Below are 18,315 nucleotides of genomic sequence, written 5' to 3'. Positions count from 1 at the left end.
GTTGCATATATACGTCACCGCCATATCCGTAATTAATTAGAGAGAAGTTGCAGGTACTTTGGTGTGGGACTGGCTAGTTGTCACAATGAGCAAGAAAGGTTGACATGGAGCACGCTAAATATCGAACCTCCAGGGAATCACTTGTTTGAAAAAAAGCCGAAATGAACAGAGGCCACTGGGCAAATTTGGCCAGGATGCCGGGGTTACACCCCTACTCTTTCGAAAGACATCCTGGGATTTTTTTTTCTTCATCTTGAGATCCCTGCCATCTAAACTGGTTGGATCTCTTAAGCCTAGTGAATGTTTTATGAGCAGTAGATAACCATATTCATCCGCACAGTCACGCATAGCCGAAGCACAACCAAAACAATGTTCTTCCGCAAAATGCATGCAGTTTTGTTTTTCATCCACTAGAGAGCCAAAAAGTTACATAGTGTGCCTTTAACTTTCTAAACAATGCCACAAAATAATTTTTGTTATCATTTTCTTTTTTCTCTCTACTAAAAATATGAATTTCCTACTAGTGGAAAACGTTTTCTATAGGCTAAATTTTATGAGGTTATGTTATTAATAAAACAGCAGCAACATTTTTCCAATGGAAGAAACCTTAACTTTTCCCCTGAAAAATCAATAATTCTTTCTGTAAAAATATTTTTTACAGGAAAACAAGACATGAAGCGACCTTGAGTCTTCTGAAAGGTGATATATAAAATAAAATAAACATATTATTATTATTTATTATTATGAATAATCATCATCAGACCACTTCTCAAAAAACCCACTCTTGATCCAGATGTATTTGCAAATTATTGGCCCATTTCCAATCTCCCATTCCTCTCCAAAGTACTGGAAAAAGTTGTTGCCGCCCACCTCCAGGATCATCTTAAACACAACAATCTTTTCGAAAAATTCCAGTCTGATTTCCGCTCTGCCCACAGCACGGAAACGGCCCTGGTTAAAGTCACAAACTCTATCTACAGTATGCTGATTCTGGTTCACCATCCCTCCTCATACTCCTCCTCGATCTGTCTGCTGCTTTCGATACCGTGGATCATGGCATACTCCTCAATCGGCTACATCAAACCATTGGACTCACTGACACTGCTCTTAAATGGTTTAGATCATACCTCACTAACAGAACAGAGTACATTTCACTTGGAAGTGCAAGGTCCCGGCAACACACAGTCACCTGCGGGGTCCCCCAGGGGTCAGTCCTTGGCCCCATCCTCTTCATCACTTATATCACCCCCCTCGGTCATGTCATTAGCCGCTATGGAGTCTCATTTCACTGCTATGCTGATGACACACAACTGTACATGAAATCGGAAACACATGCCTCTGCAACTTCACCAACATATTTTCCATCTTCAACACTCACTGCCTGTCTGGAGGAGATAAAGGTGTGGATGAAACACAACTTCCTTCAGTTAAACAGCTCCAAAACTGAGGCCATTTTTGTTGGCACCCCGAATCAAACCCAGTCTTCCTCCATAACTGGTATAACTATCTCTGGTCATGACATTCCCCTGTCCACAACTGTTACTAATCTTGGGGTAAGATTTGACCCACAACTCACCTTCGAAGCCCCTATCAAAAACCTTTGCAAGATTTCATTTTACCATCTCAGAAATATTGCAAAACTCCGTTCCACACTAGCAGATGCTGAAATACTGGTCCACGCTTTTATCTCCTCCAGACTGTAATGCACTTCTCATCGGGATCCCTAACAAAAGCCTGCAGAGACTGCAGTATGTTCAGAATAGTGCTGCAAGGATCCTGATGAGAGTGCGAAAATACGACCACATCACACCCATTCTCCATTCTCCATCCTTTCTTACCCACCAGTGCATCTATGGAAATGCCTTCTCACACTTCTAACTACAACTCGATCCCTCCGTTCAACAAACTCAAACTGCCTCCTCCCCAAGACTAAGCTCAGCACCATGGGTGATCGGGCTTTCTGTTCTGCTGCTCCTCGTATCTGGAATGCCCTCCCCGACCATCTGAGGGCAACTCAAACTATTGAGACTTTTAAAAAGGGACTAAAAACATTTATTTTTAGGAGAACTTATGACTTTTAACTACTATGTCTATTTGTATTTTATATTGATGTTTTTACCATGCATTTATGATCTTAACTGTAGCACTTTGAGATTTGCTCCAAATGTAAAGTGCATTACAAATAAAATATATTATTATTATTATATTACTACTTATTGATACTCATAATAATATTGATTTGAGTATAAATCTACAAATTATTTTATATTTTTACCAGTGCAATCAGATACTCTGATATTGCAAATGAATCTTGCCTCTCATGTTAGTGAATCAAAGAATGCCGTATGAAAAATGATAGAGGAATACAGATCTCGGAATGTGAAAATCTTATTTCAGCTAGTGTTTTATTCACAGGGGAGGATGGAGGAGCATTTAATAGGAAGATGTGTCACACATGTGCATGTAGCATAAGCTAACAGAGAGCATTTCTCCTCACGCTCTCAATAAGACACATTCCAGCAGCTCTCCTGACATTGAATGTCACTGACTTGTTTGTAGACTACAATATCTCCTTGCAATGCAGACTGGAGGTGTCTGGGTTCACAGTAGCAGAGGGGGGCTCAGAGCTAACTGTTAGGTATGAGCACAACCAACATTCCCACAGTGAAGGCAATTATAGTCAACATCCCTCTGCATTGACTTTAATGCAATTTGCACGCAGTCATAGAGCAAAGGAATGCGGCACTGTACAGAAGTCAATTCTGACCAGGACAAGACCGCATTCCCAGCTTGCAAGTCATGAACATTTAATTAGACTTGGAGTTTCAGCTATATTTAGGCTATGTGTTATACAGGATAGAAAGAGCGTTTAGCAGTTCAGCTGCGTTAGACTTTTCTATGGAAGCTTGTTTCCACCACAGAATAAAAAAAACAAAATTGCAACTTTTCTTTTTTTTATTCAGTGGAAGAAATAAGCTTCCATATTTTTCACTGTTTGTATCGCTCGTTCCAGAAAGACCAAGATGTCCTCGCTGCTTTCTGTATTGTGATGTGACGTTCTGGATTAAATCCAATATGTATCTCCAATGTTTGCAGATTTTTTTCTGCAAAAAGGTTAAGGTTAGAGTGTAGGGTATAGGTTTTAGGGGTTTGTATTTGTTGTGTGGGCAATCAGCAATGTGATTGACACCAGTAATGAAATCCATTGAATCACCTATGGGGCGAAGTTTGCTGAACTGTTTTGATGGAAAAATCAAGCGTACCATACAAATATAAAATTCTTTTAAATTAATTATTTAATTGTTTGATTAAGGTTTAGCCTATACATGCTAGTTTCCATGACAGAGTTCAAGATACATATTTTCATCTTACTACTGGAGCAGCCAGTTTGCTAAGATTCAAATGATTTTTGATAATTCCAGAGCTAGCACAAATTATGCAAAAGCAGCAGGACTTCCGGTTCACTCCGTGTCCGAATTTACTCACTCGTTTTCATACACTTCTTCAAGTGAACTATATTGGTGGATTTGGAATGTAGGGAATAGTGAATGAGGGTATGGGGGCGATTTCAAACACAGATGGTGAAGGGTGGGGTTAGGGTTTAGTGTTTAGGCAATATGCCCTGTGATTGATATGACCAACAAAATCTTTCAAATCTGTGTTTCCACTGGTTTGAGGGAAAAATATTGTATAAATATGTAATATAATATAAATTTAACTCGATTTATGCCAGTATGTCCTCGAGCAATAGGCACACACAATGGAGAGACAGCAGATCCAAGTGCAGTTAGATGTATTTATTTGGGGTAATCCGTAAAGCGTAATCCAGTCCAGGCAAGGGTCAAATACCATGTAAGCAATCCAACAAGAATAACAAAATACAGGACCATGCAGGCAAGAAACCAACCAGGAAGTGTGAGGACATCTAACAAGGACTTGACAACTAACACAGAAACAGCCAGGGTATATATACACACAGACAGATCTAACAAGGTGATGGGAAACAGCTGAGTGTAATGAACTGATGAGTGACAGACAGAATGCTGGGAATTGAAGTCAAATGTGAAAGACACCGTGAGAACGAGGACCTCTAGTGACAACCCAGGGAAACACAACCAGACACTGTGACAAATTAGGCCTAACTGTCAAACTAACAAATGTGTCTATGACTCTATGTTACTCTATTTCAATTCTTTGTTTATTGAACTGATGTGTGAAAGAAAAATAACACTCGCGATCGTGTTCGTTCAAAACATTGAGGAATGGGGAAAAATACTCTCCAACATGAGTGCTTCAGCAAGTAGGTACAAAAGGTACAATTACATCTCAGAGGAAGACATCAACAGCAGCAATGCTATGAAGCCTAAATGAAAACCCCTTTAGCCCCTAGAATGGCATTATCACAGTCTGACTCATAGCATGTTAATGGATTTGTTGATAGGTCCCATGTAAGTGTCCAATGCTCTTTCATGCAGTGCAATGACAGCATCTGTGGTGCATTAAGCTGTAAAAACATGCTGTGGTGAAACTCACCTCTGAGCAGCAGGGCAGAACCTCTATTGACAGACTGCTATAATGGATCTCACTTAGTATATTAAACAATGTCACAATCCAGATCAGTGTCATCTGGCCTTTGCCCGTTTACAGAATGTTCTACACACCGATTTAGTGTCATGACTGTTTTAGCAGGATGATTGATATCAAAAGGAGGCGGAAAGTGATTATTTGAGACTAGAAATGATATTTCAGGACATGATCAAGACCAAAAAGGTCAGTTTGACAGTTTAGCCCCTGCTGTGTTAGATGTGGTTTTGAAAAGCATCTGTATTTAAAAGCAGCCGTGCATTCTGGTGAAACTTCTGGGTTTTTTTTGGCAATAAATATAGGCTACAGAATAACAATAATTTTAGATGTATGCAACCTTTAAAAAAACAATTGGGGTCAGTAAGATTTAAATGTTTTGGGAAACAGCCTTTTATGCTCACCAAGGCATTTGTTTAAAAAAAAAAAAAATACAGTAAAAACAGCAATATCATGAAATATTACAATATAAAATGACTTAATTATGCAACTATGAAATTTTTGATGAAAATCCACTGTAGCAGTTTAGCGTTTATTGACATACTGTTAAAAAGCTGAACGCTGGTAAGATTTTTGAAAGAAGCCTCGCATTTATTTATATATAGTAAAAACAGTCATATTGTGAAATATTATTACAATTTGCTTTATGTTGTATTATAATTTATAATTTAATTTAGTCCTGTGATGGCAAAGCTTATTTTTCAGCAGCGCCATTAGAATTAATAAATAAAACAAATCATCATTGCTGAATAAAAGTATTAATTTTTATCAAAACATAAAATGTATGTATTCATTAAATATTTGTATTATAGATGATTAACTATTTTTTTTTTAAAGAAAATGTACATTTTTCATATTTTTCCTTGTCTGTTGCCTTTGATGTCTCTGTTTTTTCCCATGTTCCGGAGTGATTAGTCACATGACCTTTACGGCTCAGGTGATTGGCTCAGAAAGTTATGCGGTCCCATGTTGTGCAAACTAGATCTCCTTGAGCAAGCCAGTCATTGAAGTTACTAGTCTCTTTATCAATGTGAAATATGTATGTAATAGTTTTAATTTATGGGTCATTGATTAAATGCAATCATTCATTACAAACGTGAGCAGAGTAGCCTATATCAATCTGACACAGACAAATTATTTCCCCCAAAATGGATTTCCTATTGAAGACAGATATTCACCGGAGCGTTTAGCATTCCACTTCCATTCCTCGTTTCTCAGTAACGATGCCTATGTGTTTCCGTAATTACCATTCTTACTTATCTCTGCCCTGCTCTGTAAATGTAATTTCCCTCGTCGCAAATAAGATGGTTTTAATTCTCCTCCACTTCCACGAGTCTGTCTCTTTTTTTTACTTGATTCTGAATGAAGTGGCAGAATCTGAAGCTCTGCCAAAAAATCTGAAGGACGGCAGACCTTGAGAAAGAGCGTGTGCCCGCATATTCTCTGCAATATTCATTGGGGAGTCTTATGGCATTTCCTTTTTATTAGTCTCAATTATTGATATAAGCTGTGTTTAAAATTCTTTTCAAATTAACTTGCTGTAATGGATACATAATGGTGCTCTGAATAATTGCCTTTGCAAGAACTAATGAAGGAAGGAACTTGAGAACTCAGCCATCAAACACACAGTTTAACTCCACAGGCTCTTTACATGAGGGTCTCCTTCACATTTAGCATGGGAGCAGGAGGTTGCAGATATCCTGTTGGTTTCTGCTATTAAAAATGGCATTACTGAAACATCCATTATAAGTCAATATCACCACAGGGAAGCCATGAAACTACAATTAAAGTGGCATCATTTTAATTTATTCCTAAGTGATTCATTTGTCTAGTACTTTATATTGAGAAGTAAAAAAAAAAAAAAAAGTTTTTCTTTAAAAGTGTTTAAACCTTGAGTCTGGACTAATTTTTTTAGACAGTGTCTGTGTACTGGTAATGAAAGGTCTCCTGTTCTTAAAGAGAGGAAAACAAAATTCTGTCATAATTTACTCACCCTCATGTTCAAAACTCATAAGACTTTGGTTAATCTTCAAAACACTTTAAGATATTTTTTATAATACTTGAAACTGTTTCTGTCCCTCCGTTAAAAGCCCAAGTAATACAAATTTAGAAGATCCAAAAAGCTCATAAAGGCAAAATCAATCCATATCGGTGAATAAATTATGACAGATTTTCATTTTTGAGTGAACTATCCCTTTAAACCATTTTAGATATGATTAAAATATGATTCCAAAGAGATATTACATTAGATATGACATATTTTTCATCATTTACATAATCATATTTGCATTACAAATAACTCTGGAAGAACATTTGATATCATTGTTAAATACAGGTCTTGTCTTGAAGGAATGAGGATGAGCTATGATTTCCAAAATTATGCTAATGCTCAGTCATATATCAACCCTTGATGGTTTTTAGACTGTGCTTGGCACTAGTAAGCTGACAACTCTGAGAAGCTTCAATTTCACTGCAGGACAAAGTCTGCTGAATGCCACCTATTTGCATGATAATTATTCATGCAGTGAAACTGGACGCTTTACCCAGCACTTTGTCTTGCATTTAAATGCACATCTACAGTGCTTTTTTGAAATGTTCATATCTTATTCTGGTAAAAAAAAAAAAAAAAAAAAAAAAACTGCCTACAGTGTCAGATTACATAATTTAAAGAGAAGACTAACAAAGTATATCCTTATATTTATGTTCACTTTCACTTGAGTTAATTAAGAATAAATTAAAAATAATAATTATACTCTTGTTGCACGTTATTCGCAGATTTATGATGTTACAACAAACGTATATGTTGATTAGAACAGGACTTTAATTGAAAAACTGACACGAAAAGAACATAACCAAAATTTGGAATCATAAATGATGCTGACACCCAAAAAGAACAGAGCATTGACTTCAGTAATGAGCCTCTGCTGCTTTATTCATGTTTGCAAATTAAAATATAATAAATTAACATTTTTTTGTCTAAAAATATACAAAAATACTGTAAAACTTTCCTAGAAAGCCTCAACACAGTAGTATTGCCATGTACCGCATACTATAATAAGCACAGTGGTCTATCTATTTTGAAAACCGATGAAGATGAAACTCTTCTGCGTTGGGATATTTCCACATTCCCTTCCTTTACAACATTCCAGACTGTGACATTCAGGATCGGAATGTCTTTTCCATATACACTGTACTCAATTAAGCTAGAGTAACCAGTAAATGTGCACTCTCGCTCACATTCATATCACTTTAGATGTTTTTAGGCTCTGATATACACACAAGCGTCATGGAGGCAACATAGGCCTGAGAAGATGTCGAAAGGGTGGAGAGAAGAACAACTTGAAGCACCTGCTCACAGTTCAGTGAATCTCTGAGCAGCACAGGGTTCTGGTAAATATGGCCAATAAAGTTTATAGTACAATGCTGATTGAGACAATTACACACTATTATCTACAATCATGTCACATAACCACCAACATTATTTAGAATATGCATTCACTGACATCTGATATCACTGGAGGTCTGAAGGAACAAAACATGAATTTTTTTTTGTCTGCTACATTAATACTTAACAGACTTTCTGGGTTTTTTTTTTTTTTTTTTTTTTGCTTTTCTCACTCTCCAGCCCCTGCGTATGTGATGCATAGCATGACTCTTGGGTGTCCATACCATCCTCATGCAAAACAAATCAATTTCTGTTACATAATGGCATGAACCAGCTGATAAAAGTTTGCTCTTGAATCATTCACTTCCACGGCTATTGTGTTTTGGGGGTTTATCATTTTGGATTTCAGGGTTCCCACCCTTTATGATGACCACCAAATTTATATGATTTTGTTCATAAATTCTCCAGTCATTTGCAATTTGAAAGATTTTTTTTTTTTTTTGATATAGAAATCACATTATTTTTTGCCTAAGATTTACTTGAGCATAACCAGAGAAAATTTGATATTGACTACACACATTTCCATGACTTTTTCAGGCCTGAAAATCACACTTTGTTCAAATTCCCTGATATATCCAGGACTGTGGGAACCCTGTGGTGTACGGATCCAAAAAAACACACCAGTAATATCAGTCTCATTTAAAACAAACGGATAAAGTCGTGAGATTAACAGCTCACTCGGCTGGGCTGTTGCTTACAAACAAAGTCTGTCATGAAATCGAACTCGTTCTGTCCCAGCCACAGCTCTGGCAGCTCCTTTATTCGGTCCAAGCCCATTTCTATCACCAGTGACATCAAGACCTCCTCGTCAATAAAATCCGTGTCGATAACGTTGGGGGGCAGCATTGCTGCAGGCATGTGGTGGCCAGGCAGAGGAACTCCAGACGCGTTCTGCTTAGCGCTACTGTCTCGGAACTGCTGTCCTGTCCCGTTTAACTGGTGGCTGGCGGGGTGCAGTTCGTGCATGTAATGGTGATGATGGGAAGGATGCGTGAGGTGACCGTAGTAAGGCGTGTTGAGCTTCTGCAACTGCATGCTGGCAGCGAGCTGCTGCCCTTGTCCGACAAACTGGGAGTTAAAGCGGGCAGGCAAGTTGCCATTGGGGATCCCTCCGTTTATATTATTCCCAGAGGCCATGGAATGCCGGATCCCGTGGTTTGCGTTTACATTCCCTCCCGCGTAATGCATGTGATCCCCCATGATAACGTTATAGTGTTGTTGCTGTGGAAGCGCGTTGGAAAACTGTCCCATTCCCATCCTGCGCGCGGAGTGCTGATGCCCATTCACAGCATCTGGGAAACGTCCATGGTTCATTGCCATCATTCGGTCTACCATTCCCCTGGAAAACAGTTTGCAAAAGTTAATTTAAAAGTTAACAGCCTATATAAAATGCGCGTAGCTAAAAATAGTGCCGATAAATCCGCAAACGGCATGATTTGGTTTGGAAACATTCAAGCGAAGCTTATTTGCACCATGCACGCGTAAACACACACGCGTCTGACCGTGTCATAAACATTCATAAGCAGGCTAAACTTTGTAACCTTTACCTCTCTGCTTGAATCTGCTGAGTGCGTCGCACCACCGCAGTCGGCAACAGCAAAAAGTAACTGACAATCCCAGAGATGAAAGAGTTTACAATCCCTCCTAATCCAAGTCAATAAAAAGCGTATGCTCTCCAAATACAGACCGCATTCAGCGCCAGCCGCCGCATCAAAAACATTACGAAAAAAACTGCTGCATGCTTCTCGGTCAGCACTCATATACAATCAAGCCATGGGCGGAGCAAAGCCAACCTTCAATCTGACTACACTCCAGCCTGTGGCAAGCCGGATTATCATGGAGGCTGTTCCTGCAAACTATTTTAAATACTTTGTATTTAAAATGTACATACATGCTTACTTAAAATGTACATTTTCCTGAATCTGTGGAATAATGAGATATTCCAACATTCCTAGCAATTATACACTAGTGCCATTTTATTAGTGTGTTACTAGTACACTGTAAAAAATTCTAACCTCCCCAATTCAAAATTTTCTAGTGACTGGTCACTTCTAAATGTTTCAATTGGCCCAAGTGAAATTCTGCAAATTGATTAAAATAAATGTGCAGAATTTCACTTGGGCCAATTGAAAAATTTAGATGTGACCAGTCACTAGAAAATTTTGAGTTGGGGAGGTTAGATTTTTTTTTTTTTTTTTTACAGTGTAATGTTTTAATATAATTTTTATTTGAAATAAAAATAGCCACTCTGACTTTTCACTAAATGTGACAAGTAAAAAGCAACTGAAAGTAAAGTCTAACCCAGCAAACACAGAACGTTCCCCTTCCCCTAATGTTATATGGTTCCCATTTTAGGAACAAATAAGAAAGTGGAACATTCTCTATGTTGTTGTTTTTTATAATCCAAAGAGAACCTTCTCAGAATGTTCCCTGCAGTTTATTATTTTATAACCTAAAGAGAACCTTAGAACGTTTTATTTTTTCATAACCATGTTAACTAATTAAAACGTTGAAGATGTTTTTGTGTGATGAACAAGAGATTATTCTAATGATGAAATTTATACATAAACTATATTTTGCAGAATTACATGTCTGAAGTTTAATGAAGCTTTTATTTATTAGATCAGTCCAAATGCATTATAATTTTATTTTATTCTGTGAATAAAATTCACACTTAAAAAACCCTATGTTGTGTTGAAGTCATTATTATTTGGTGCTTAGAAACATAAAATCTGGGTTAACCTATTTTGGTAGAGTGTCAGTGATAGAAGTTACGAAATCTTACATATTAATGCATAAATTCAATCTTATTTAATCAAAACAAGGAACTTTCTTGGAAGGTTAGGGGGACGTTCTCCAAAACAACAGGGAACATTCTATTTACGTAAAGAAAACTTTCCTGGCTAACTAACAGTGAAGGTTAGGATGTCTGTTCTGGGAACCAGAAACGAACATTCCCAGAGCGTTCTGGGAACCAAAAATTGGTAGGCCTATCCTATGTCTAACAATTTATCTAGACAGTAGGCTACAGTAGAAGTTCTGAAACTGGAATAAATTGAATAGATGCGTATCTGATAAATAAGTAGCCTACTAGTAGTTATAGCTAGCATCTAATGAGTTAATAGTAAAAAAAAAAAGATAGGCTAGGCTACTTGCTATTATTAGCCGTAGGCCTAATTAATAATTTAGTTAGTCTAATAATTTTTAGACTAACTAAAAATACACTAGTGTAAAAATGTTTATCAGCTATTGTTAATCAGAAATTTCTGAGTGAAAATCGTTTCTACAACAAAAAAAAGTGGCAGTGTACTTTTATACTGAAATAAATATTAAAACGGCTTGCCGCAAAAGTATGGATCTGGGCTCGTGCAAAACGTGGACCTGAAGCGCGCGACCAATCCCATTCCGCGCGCATGGAGCAACACCGCTGCACACATTACCTCATTGCGGCTATTTCTGTTCATGGCAAGAGTGAGCAGAACATGGAATCACGTTTCACAGGTTTTAAAGGCAGTTGTGCGTGCGCAAACCTACATTAACACGATCAACTGATTGAGATAAACAGGGCTGGTGGTACTTTACACTCCCCTCCCCGTGTTACACATAACATGACTTGTATTGAGTTTACCAATGACCAAGTTTAATACTGCAAGTGAAATGACAATCAAAAGAACATCATCCTCCTGAGGTGACAGTATAAGTTGAAATTCTCTAAAATAAAAAGGATACATGACAAAAACTAAGAAAGTCAATTCAGCTATCGGCTACTTTTATTGAAATAGTGTTTGTTAATTTTGTTGTGTGATCACACTGTAACTTGAACACTAATGTTAACTGTCAGTTTTGTACACTGTCAAACTTAAGTGCATAAAACAGGACAAATAAAAAATGAGCAGCAATTAAATCCCAGGAGTGCTGATAAGACGAGTCTGTCTGCAGTGCTGCCAACTAATCTTCACATTCTGCACGTCCAAACCAATTCTCCTGCTGAGAGACAGTTGACAGTGGGTTTGATCTCAAGAAATCATGTAAACAAACCAAAGCTTTAAGATGTGTAAAAGTTATAATGTTCAATCATCTAACATAAATACATAAGTCTTAAAATCAATAAGTGAAATTTTTTTTTGAGCTGTTTACTTTTCCGACCAGGAAGGCATCTTTTCTTATCACTGTGAGTTTGTAAGTTACTATTTGAGGAAATTAAAGAATGATCTCAATACGAGTCTTGATAGACCAGGTAGATGGAGCGGATAAGAGAGTAAATGCATGTTCTGAAATTCAACAGCCTGGAAACAATACCAAAAATAATTGCAATCTTGTTTAGAGCTTCATGCATTTTGAGCATCTCAACTCTAAATACAAGCCATTCCAGTTCAATTATAATGTATATGTCTTCACAAGAAAGCTACACCATTGGTTGCCATGATCATTTGTTTAATGGGCCCATTAACAGTCATTAATTAATGCTATTGTGGCCATATTTGTGTTTGAACAGTTTTTTTCTTCTAAACAAAGCATCCAGCATGTGATGTGTGAACGTGAGCATTGTGCTATTTAGAAAGGCAGATATTCATTGCCTTTGGGTAAATTGTGCCTAAAAAGCCCCCCCTCCTAATTTCAATATAGGATCTAAAATAATACACTGTTTGAGGAGAGAGAAAACCATAAGGATGAAATGAAATATCTATATATAGACAAGCATAATCGAGAATCAGATTAATGGCTTATACTTCATTAATTTTGAGACACTGCTTATTCTGTCAAACGAGATCAAGCTTTCCATATCTTTAGAGTTTATGCATAGAAAGACCTGGACACATCCAAGTTTTCCTTCAGTTTTAGAGTCTGCTTAGACAATAGCATTCCAGCAGCCGTTTAATCCCAAAGTCATGCCTGAATCAGCCTCACTAGGGAAACTAACTAATGAGCTTTACACTCTCTAAGCCTTGTGTTCGAAACCTATTGCGCATTTGTGTCGCAAGAAGACACTCATTGATTTGAGAGCTTTTGTTTTGAAAGCAAATGCAACATGCTCTGTTAATGTTTCAATAGACTTCTTTTTCAGTTTGATTTATTGGATCGAATTTATTGCCCTAGCCTTTTAACTGTCTTTATGTGGTGTAAAAATTATATTTTTTAATCTCTCTGCATTGTAACCAATAAAACCGTCAGGGACCATGATTTTATTTTAGAGAACTGGGTTTATTATGGACAATAAATTGCAGGTAAATTGTTGTCCGTGCTATACTCCGAGTTTCATTGGAGGATCTTGAGGATATTTATTTCATAATAAAAATAAAAAGGTTTAATGTATTTTTCACCCTTCAGTGGAGGGTGAACGTGATTTCAACAAGTGCAACATGTTCCAGGATCCTGGAACAACATTCCAGTCGACTATTCAGATTTGAGGGGCAAGTTTACAGTTTATGTTACAGGCTTACAAGGTGTAGTGCTTCATTTCCCACTGATTTTAGAGAAATGATAAGTTATAGGCATAGGGTTAGGTTTAGGGTATAGGCATAGGGTTAAGACTCAATTTTCAGATATGAATGTTGCTCCAGGATCAACAAAATATAGCCTCACGTGAGACTGTAAGCTATGGGAGTTTTACAGCACAAATAATAGAAGCTGGTAACCTCATTTCTCGCCAAGAGGTGGAAATGTTTGGACCTGGTGCAGTGCAGTGTTGCAAGATACCTATAGTAGCCTATTTAAATTCTGGAACTGTCAATAACAGTCATGCTGGTGTGTAAAGGATAATGACAAGTTAAATAACAACTGAAAACATAACAGCAGCACATGCAACAGCCGTGTGTTCCTTATCTCAGGATCACTCTGAATCACTTTCTCTCTCTGTTGCTTTCAGTTCTTTGTGCATGTGAACAGCCATGCATGTCCAGTACAAGCATTTAACATTGGTTAGGTAATCTTATGTTATGTTTGTTGAGTAGCAGCGCCAAACCTAAAATCTTTAACAAGCGTTTAACATTGGTTAGGTAATCTTATGTTATGTTTGTTGAGTAGCAGTGCCAAACCTAAAATCTTTAACCTGACTATCATTTCATTTTTGACCAATTTTAATAAATTTACTTTTTACTTCGTTACGTAATCTTTTTATGTAAATATAAACACATTTAAATAAATCTAAAATGTGTACCATATGTCTTGATTAAATTCAACATTCAGTCGGTATTAAACTCAAAAAAGACTTTTGAGCTGATTGCTAAATTGACTAAATTAACAGGATTCTTGAACATTTTGTTGTTTAATTAATTAATTTCATTTAAATGCATTCAACACATTTAAATTTGTAAAATAGAAGTTTACTTCATTTATTTGGTTTGGACGATACATGAGTAAAATCTGTTTGTGTTAATATAACATGCAAAAAGAGTGTCAGCCTTCATTATAATTTATAAACACACATCCATTTTAGAAATGGAGAAAATAAAAGCTAGCCTATAGTTTTATTTACCCCTTTAAGCAGTAATTGAACTGTGAACTTAAGAACTCTGTGGATTGTGCCTGTAGCATTTCATGAGACAGAGCATTATAGTAAAAGTACAGTAAACCCCTCTTCTGTTTACCCAAGGGGAAAAAGTTGCTTATAGATTTTATAGATTGGTCAGCTTTACAAGACTGGGTGCCATATTTATTCATTCATGCGTGATTCTGAACCAATCATGGACATTTAATTTATGATAAGGTGAATAAACTATCAATTAAAATTTACATTATAGGCTACGTCTACGACCTAGTTAGTGTGCCTAGTTGATGTCTCCTTCAGAGTGTGTAGGGTGGGATTTGAGCATCTCATCGTTCACTGCCGCAGTTATATAACCTTAACTAAAATATGGCAACTAAAGTTAGGTTAAGTCAGAGAAACTGTAGAAATATAGCCTAAATAAAATAAACATTCTAGATGTAAAGCTGGTGCTTTAGCTCAGAGCTCTAAAGTATAGGCCTATGGCAAATATGGCATTTTCTGTCTGAAGCAGAATCGGCGAATCGATGTACGTTTGTAAATGAATCACTATTTTGACTCGGTTCTTTCTTTTCAATGAATCGCTTCGTGATTTTTAATCTGAATCACTTGGATCGCTCAGCCACGCGCTGCAATCGATCGTTTGGAGCATATTCTAACGTTAGTTCACAATACGGGGTCGGGGAACAGAAAGAGCGCGGGAAAATATGGATATTTACAGAAACATCGTTGTTTTCCAGCGATGAAGATCTTAATTAAGTTAAACACCCGCAGTGCACCTGAAGATCGACTCTCAAGGTAAACACTCTTTCCAAAACATGTGCTTTAAAACAACACAAAAAAGTAGGCCTACCAAGTACAAACCATAATAAGTACCGTGACGTGACATTACATGGTTTGACATGTGGTAGCCTATTCTTTGAAGTACTAGGCCTATTGGCGTTTCAGGGGGAAATAGACCTAGCCTATGAATTTAGTAGGCTAATATATGCAATATCAGGTATTATGGTAGGCTATACTGTGTGGCACAGTGGCACCATAACTGTATAGCCTACCATGGTACTCTATCGACATCATAATTATTATCATATGTACATAATTGAAATGTATTTTATATTTTTTATTAGTCGCAGTTTCAGACGTCATACACATGGCCACGCCCACTATGGTACAACACTGCTCATAGTCATAACGGTCATAGCCAAGATCCGTGATTATTTAATTTGATCATTAACATTGTTATATTAATGTTGGCAAAATATTATATACATGTAGATTCCTTAAATCCTCTGTTTATTATAGCTATTCCAAAATTAAATACCGGTAATTAAGTAGGCTATAATGCCTCGTAAGCCTTTGCTTGCATATAGAATTTGCTGTATGTATAATAGTGGTTGTCAGATGTGAAATAAGTGCATTTTATAGCATTGCATAACTTGAAACTATGATAGATTGATAGCAACAAACTGCAGTTTGTTGTTGTTCAGTAAATATTCTACAAATTAAAATATATAAATATTTGTGATTGGTCATTATGTAGTTTAGCATATAAGCTGGCCAAATGAAGGGGATTTTTTTGGGGTCAGTTGCTCTATTGCATTAAGCATGTATCAGCTTGCCTTTCCACACGTAATGTCTGACATTTATTTTATGGTATGAAGGCTGTCTGTCTGTGGAACAGACATTGACCTATTTATTCCCTCTCATATTTTAGCTCAGACTGTGTTTTCTTTCTTTCTTTCTTTCTTTCTTTCTTTCTTTCTTTCTTTCTTTCTTTCTTTCTTTCTTTCTTTCTTTCTTTCTTTCTTTCTTTCTTTCTTTCTTTCTTTCTTTCTTTCTTTCCTATTAGCTATATATTGGATGTAGTGCATGTATCTCAAAGCCAGCCAGAGCCAATTATGACTCAGGGAAACAGCACTACATAATGAACTGTGATGTTTGCATGCTTTATACATACCTTCATTTCTCAAACATGACAAAACATGTTGGCTAAGTGGTCTGCTTTTAAGTTTTCACTCTTTACCGATAGTTTTATTAGCCAAAGTTAAATAGCAAATATAATATGTTTTTTTTGTGTGTGTGTGGACCTAACTAGTTAATTTCCATTGATCTGTGAAGTCATTTGATTGTACTTTTCCACTAGATTTGCTGTGGTGGGATGATAAGGGCCACTTCAAGAGGGTGTTTTTCAAATGTTGAAGGTTAATTATGCATATCATATGTAAGTAAGCAAGCATATATCATTTTCCATTGGTTGTTGTTAATGAACTGTTGAACTATGAGTCATGTTTATGTGTATTAAAGGTAGAAGTGTTCATTTGAGATCCCCTATGAGATTCTGGCATCACATTAGAGAGGGGACACCATGCATTGCTTTTCCATTGCTTGACTGGTCTGTCAATATTTTCAAATGATTCATCTACAGTGTCATCCAAGTGTATTGATTTATACTGATGTGCGAAGCAATTTACCAGCACAGTTTTTCTAGAACAAAATACACTTGACAATGACGCATTTATTTTGGTCAGTGGTCATACGTTTTATTTTATTTTATTTTTTAAAGACATTCCCATATATTAAGCGGCAGTTACTGTGAGTCATGGAGAATTTGTCTAAACTGCTAGTTAATTCCTCTGTTTGTGCAATTTCCTTTTATGCCAGTCTGGTTTTCATGGTGCATGTTGCACTGAAGGCGTTTCTTTTTTGGGAGTCTTTTCCACCAAACAAGCTGCTTCAAGGCGGTCTGGAAGACGATTCCGGTGGACTGCAGAAGGAATGCGTGTGTGTGATCGCCATATTCCAGCTATCCCAAACCGGGAAGGCAGACTGGGCTCTCAAGCCTTCATTTGTTCATTTTGCAAAGACAGGATGTTTACAGACAAAGTCGCCATAAATCAATTCATTTAGCCTTTTAAGTGGTGTGTGTACGCATGGTAGATGTGTGGATAAGTTCAGTCAATTAGAAAGTGCTGAGGCATGAGGCAACTTTTGCAACAATTACGCCTCCACAGTTCATCAAGGTTTCCATTGATTTATGGAGTTGCAAGTGTTGTTGTTTCCAGCTTGTCTGTGAGGTCAGAGCAGGCTTGCTTTAGTAGTTTAGATACCCATGTCTGATGTTGAATGTAGATCTAATCTGGCTTTATTTGCATGAACTGCTTATTTGAGCCTCTAGTTACATTCCCTTCAGCGCAGTTTCCTCAGGCAGATCTGTAAAACTGTTTTCTGCCATCTCAATTACCTGTCAGATATTTTTGAGATCTGAAACATGAGCAGCCTCATGGTGTGTGTCTGTAACCATGTAGCCTAACTTCCTGGATGTAAAACAAAGTCTTGATATGAACATCTTTGTGGACAAAGCTAAATATACAGTAGTAGTAGACATGTATAAAATGTTTTGTGATGAGATCACTTGACAAAGTGTTTGCATTTGCAGTGTAAATGGTGCTGAGCAAACAACACTATTGTCTTTATTAGAATAATAATAAGTGTCGGGGAAAGTTACTTTGAAAATGAACGCATTGATTTACAATATTGTCTTACTCCCTAAAAAAAGTAACTAATTGCGTTAATGTGTCACATTACTTTTGCATTACTTTCTGTCCTCTGGGCTGAGCTTGTTTGTTTGTTTTTAATAACATTAAAAACTAAAGTTATATTTTTGGCGAATGTAAAGGCATTTCTACACTAAAAGGGAAACGAATAAGCCTCAGGCTGAAGGAAATGCAAATTCACGCCTGTACAGTAGAGGGCACAGCTCAAACAAACCTTTCTGCTGTGTTGCCATTCTGGTTTGCAGAAGAAT

The 18,315-nt window shown here is 36.9% G+C and overlaps 1 protein-coding gene and 1 long non-coding RNA gene across 2 annotated transcripts; one reads left to right on the top strand and one right to left on the bottom strand.

Moving 5' to 3' along the window:
• Positions 1 to 7,482: 7,482 nt before the first annotated feature.
• Positions 7,483 to 9,864, bottom strand: cited2 (Cbp/p300-interacting transactivator, with Glu/Asp-rich carboxy-terminal domain, 2). The gene is made up of 2 exons (XM_079639377.1): positions 9,574 to 9,864; positions 7,483 to 9,365 (listed from the first exon to the last, which is right to left on the bottom strand). Exon 2 carries the CDS (start codon positions 9,359 to 9,361, stop codon positions 8,693 to 8,695), a length of 669 nt encoding a protein of 222 aa, XP_079495503.1. The 5' UTR covers positions 9,362 to 9,365; positions 9,574 to 9,864; the 3' UTR covers positions 7,483 to 8,692.
• A 5,231-nt stretch (positions 9,865 to 15,095) lies between these two features.
• On the top strand, positions 15,096 to 17,780 carry LOC307012406. Its single transcript, XR_013800612.1, has 3 exons — positions 15,096 to 15,308; positions 16,654 to 16,731; positions 17,172 to 17,780. It is a non-coding gene; the product is annotated as an uncharacterized lncRNA (long non-coding RNA).
• Positions 17,781 to 18,315: the final 535 nt, after the last annotated feature.

This window comes from Phoxinus phoxinus (genome assembly GCF_949152265.1).
Source record: "Phoxinus phoxinus genome assembly, chromosome: 16".
NCBI lineage: Eukaryota > Metazoa > Chordata > Actinopteri > Cypriniformes > Leuciscidae > Phoxinus > Phoxinus phoxinus.
Note: the sequence above shows the minus strand (reverse complement) of the source record. Positions and strands in the feature narration are given on the sequence as shown.

Bases quoted from the DNA above. Each gene is read 5' to 3' on its own strand.
- cited2 (XM_079639377.1), bottom strand. From the start codon at position 9,361: ATGGTAGACCGAATGATGGCAATGAACCATGGACGTTTCCCAGATGCT.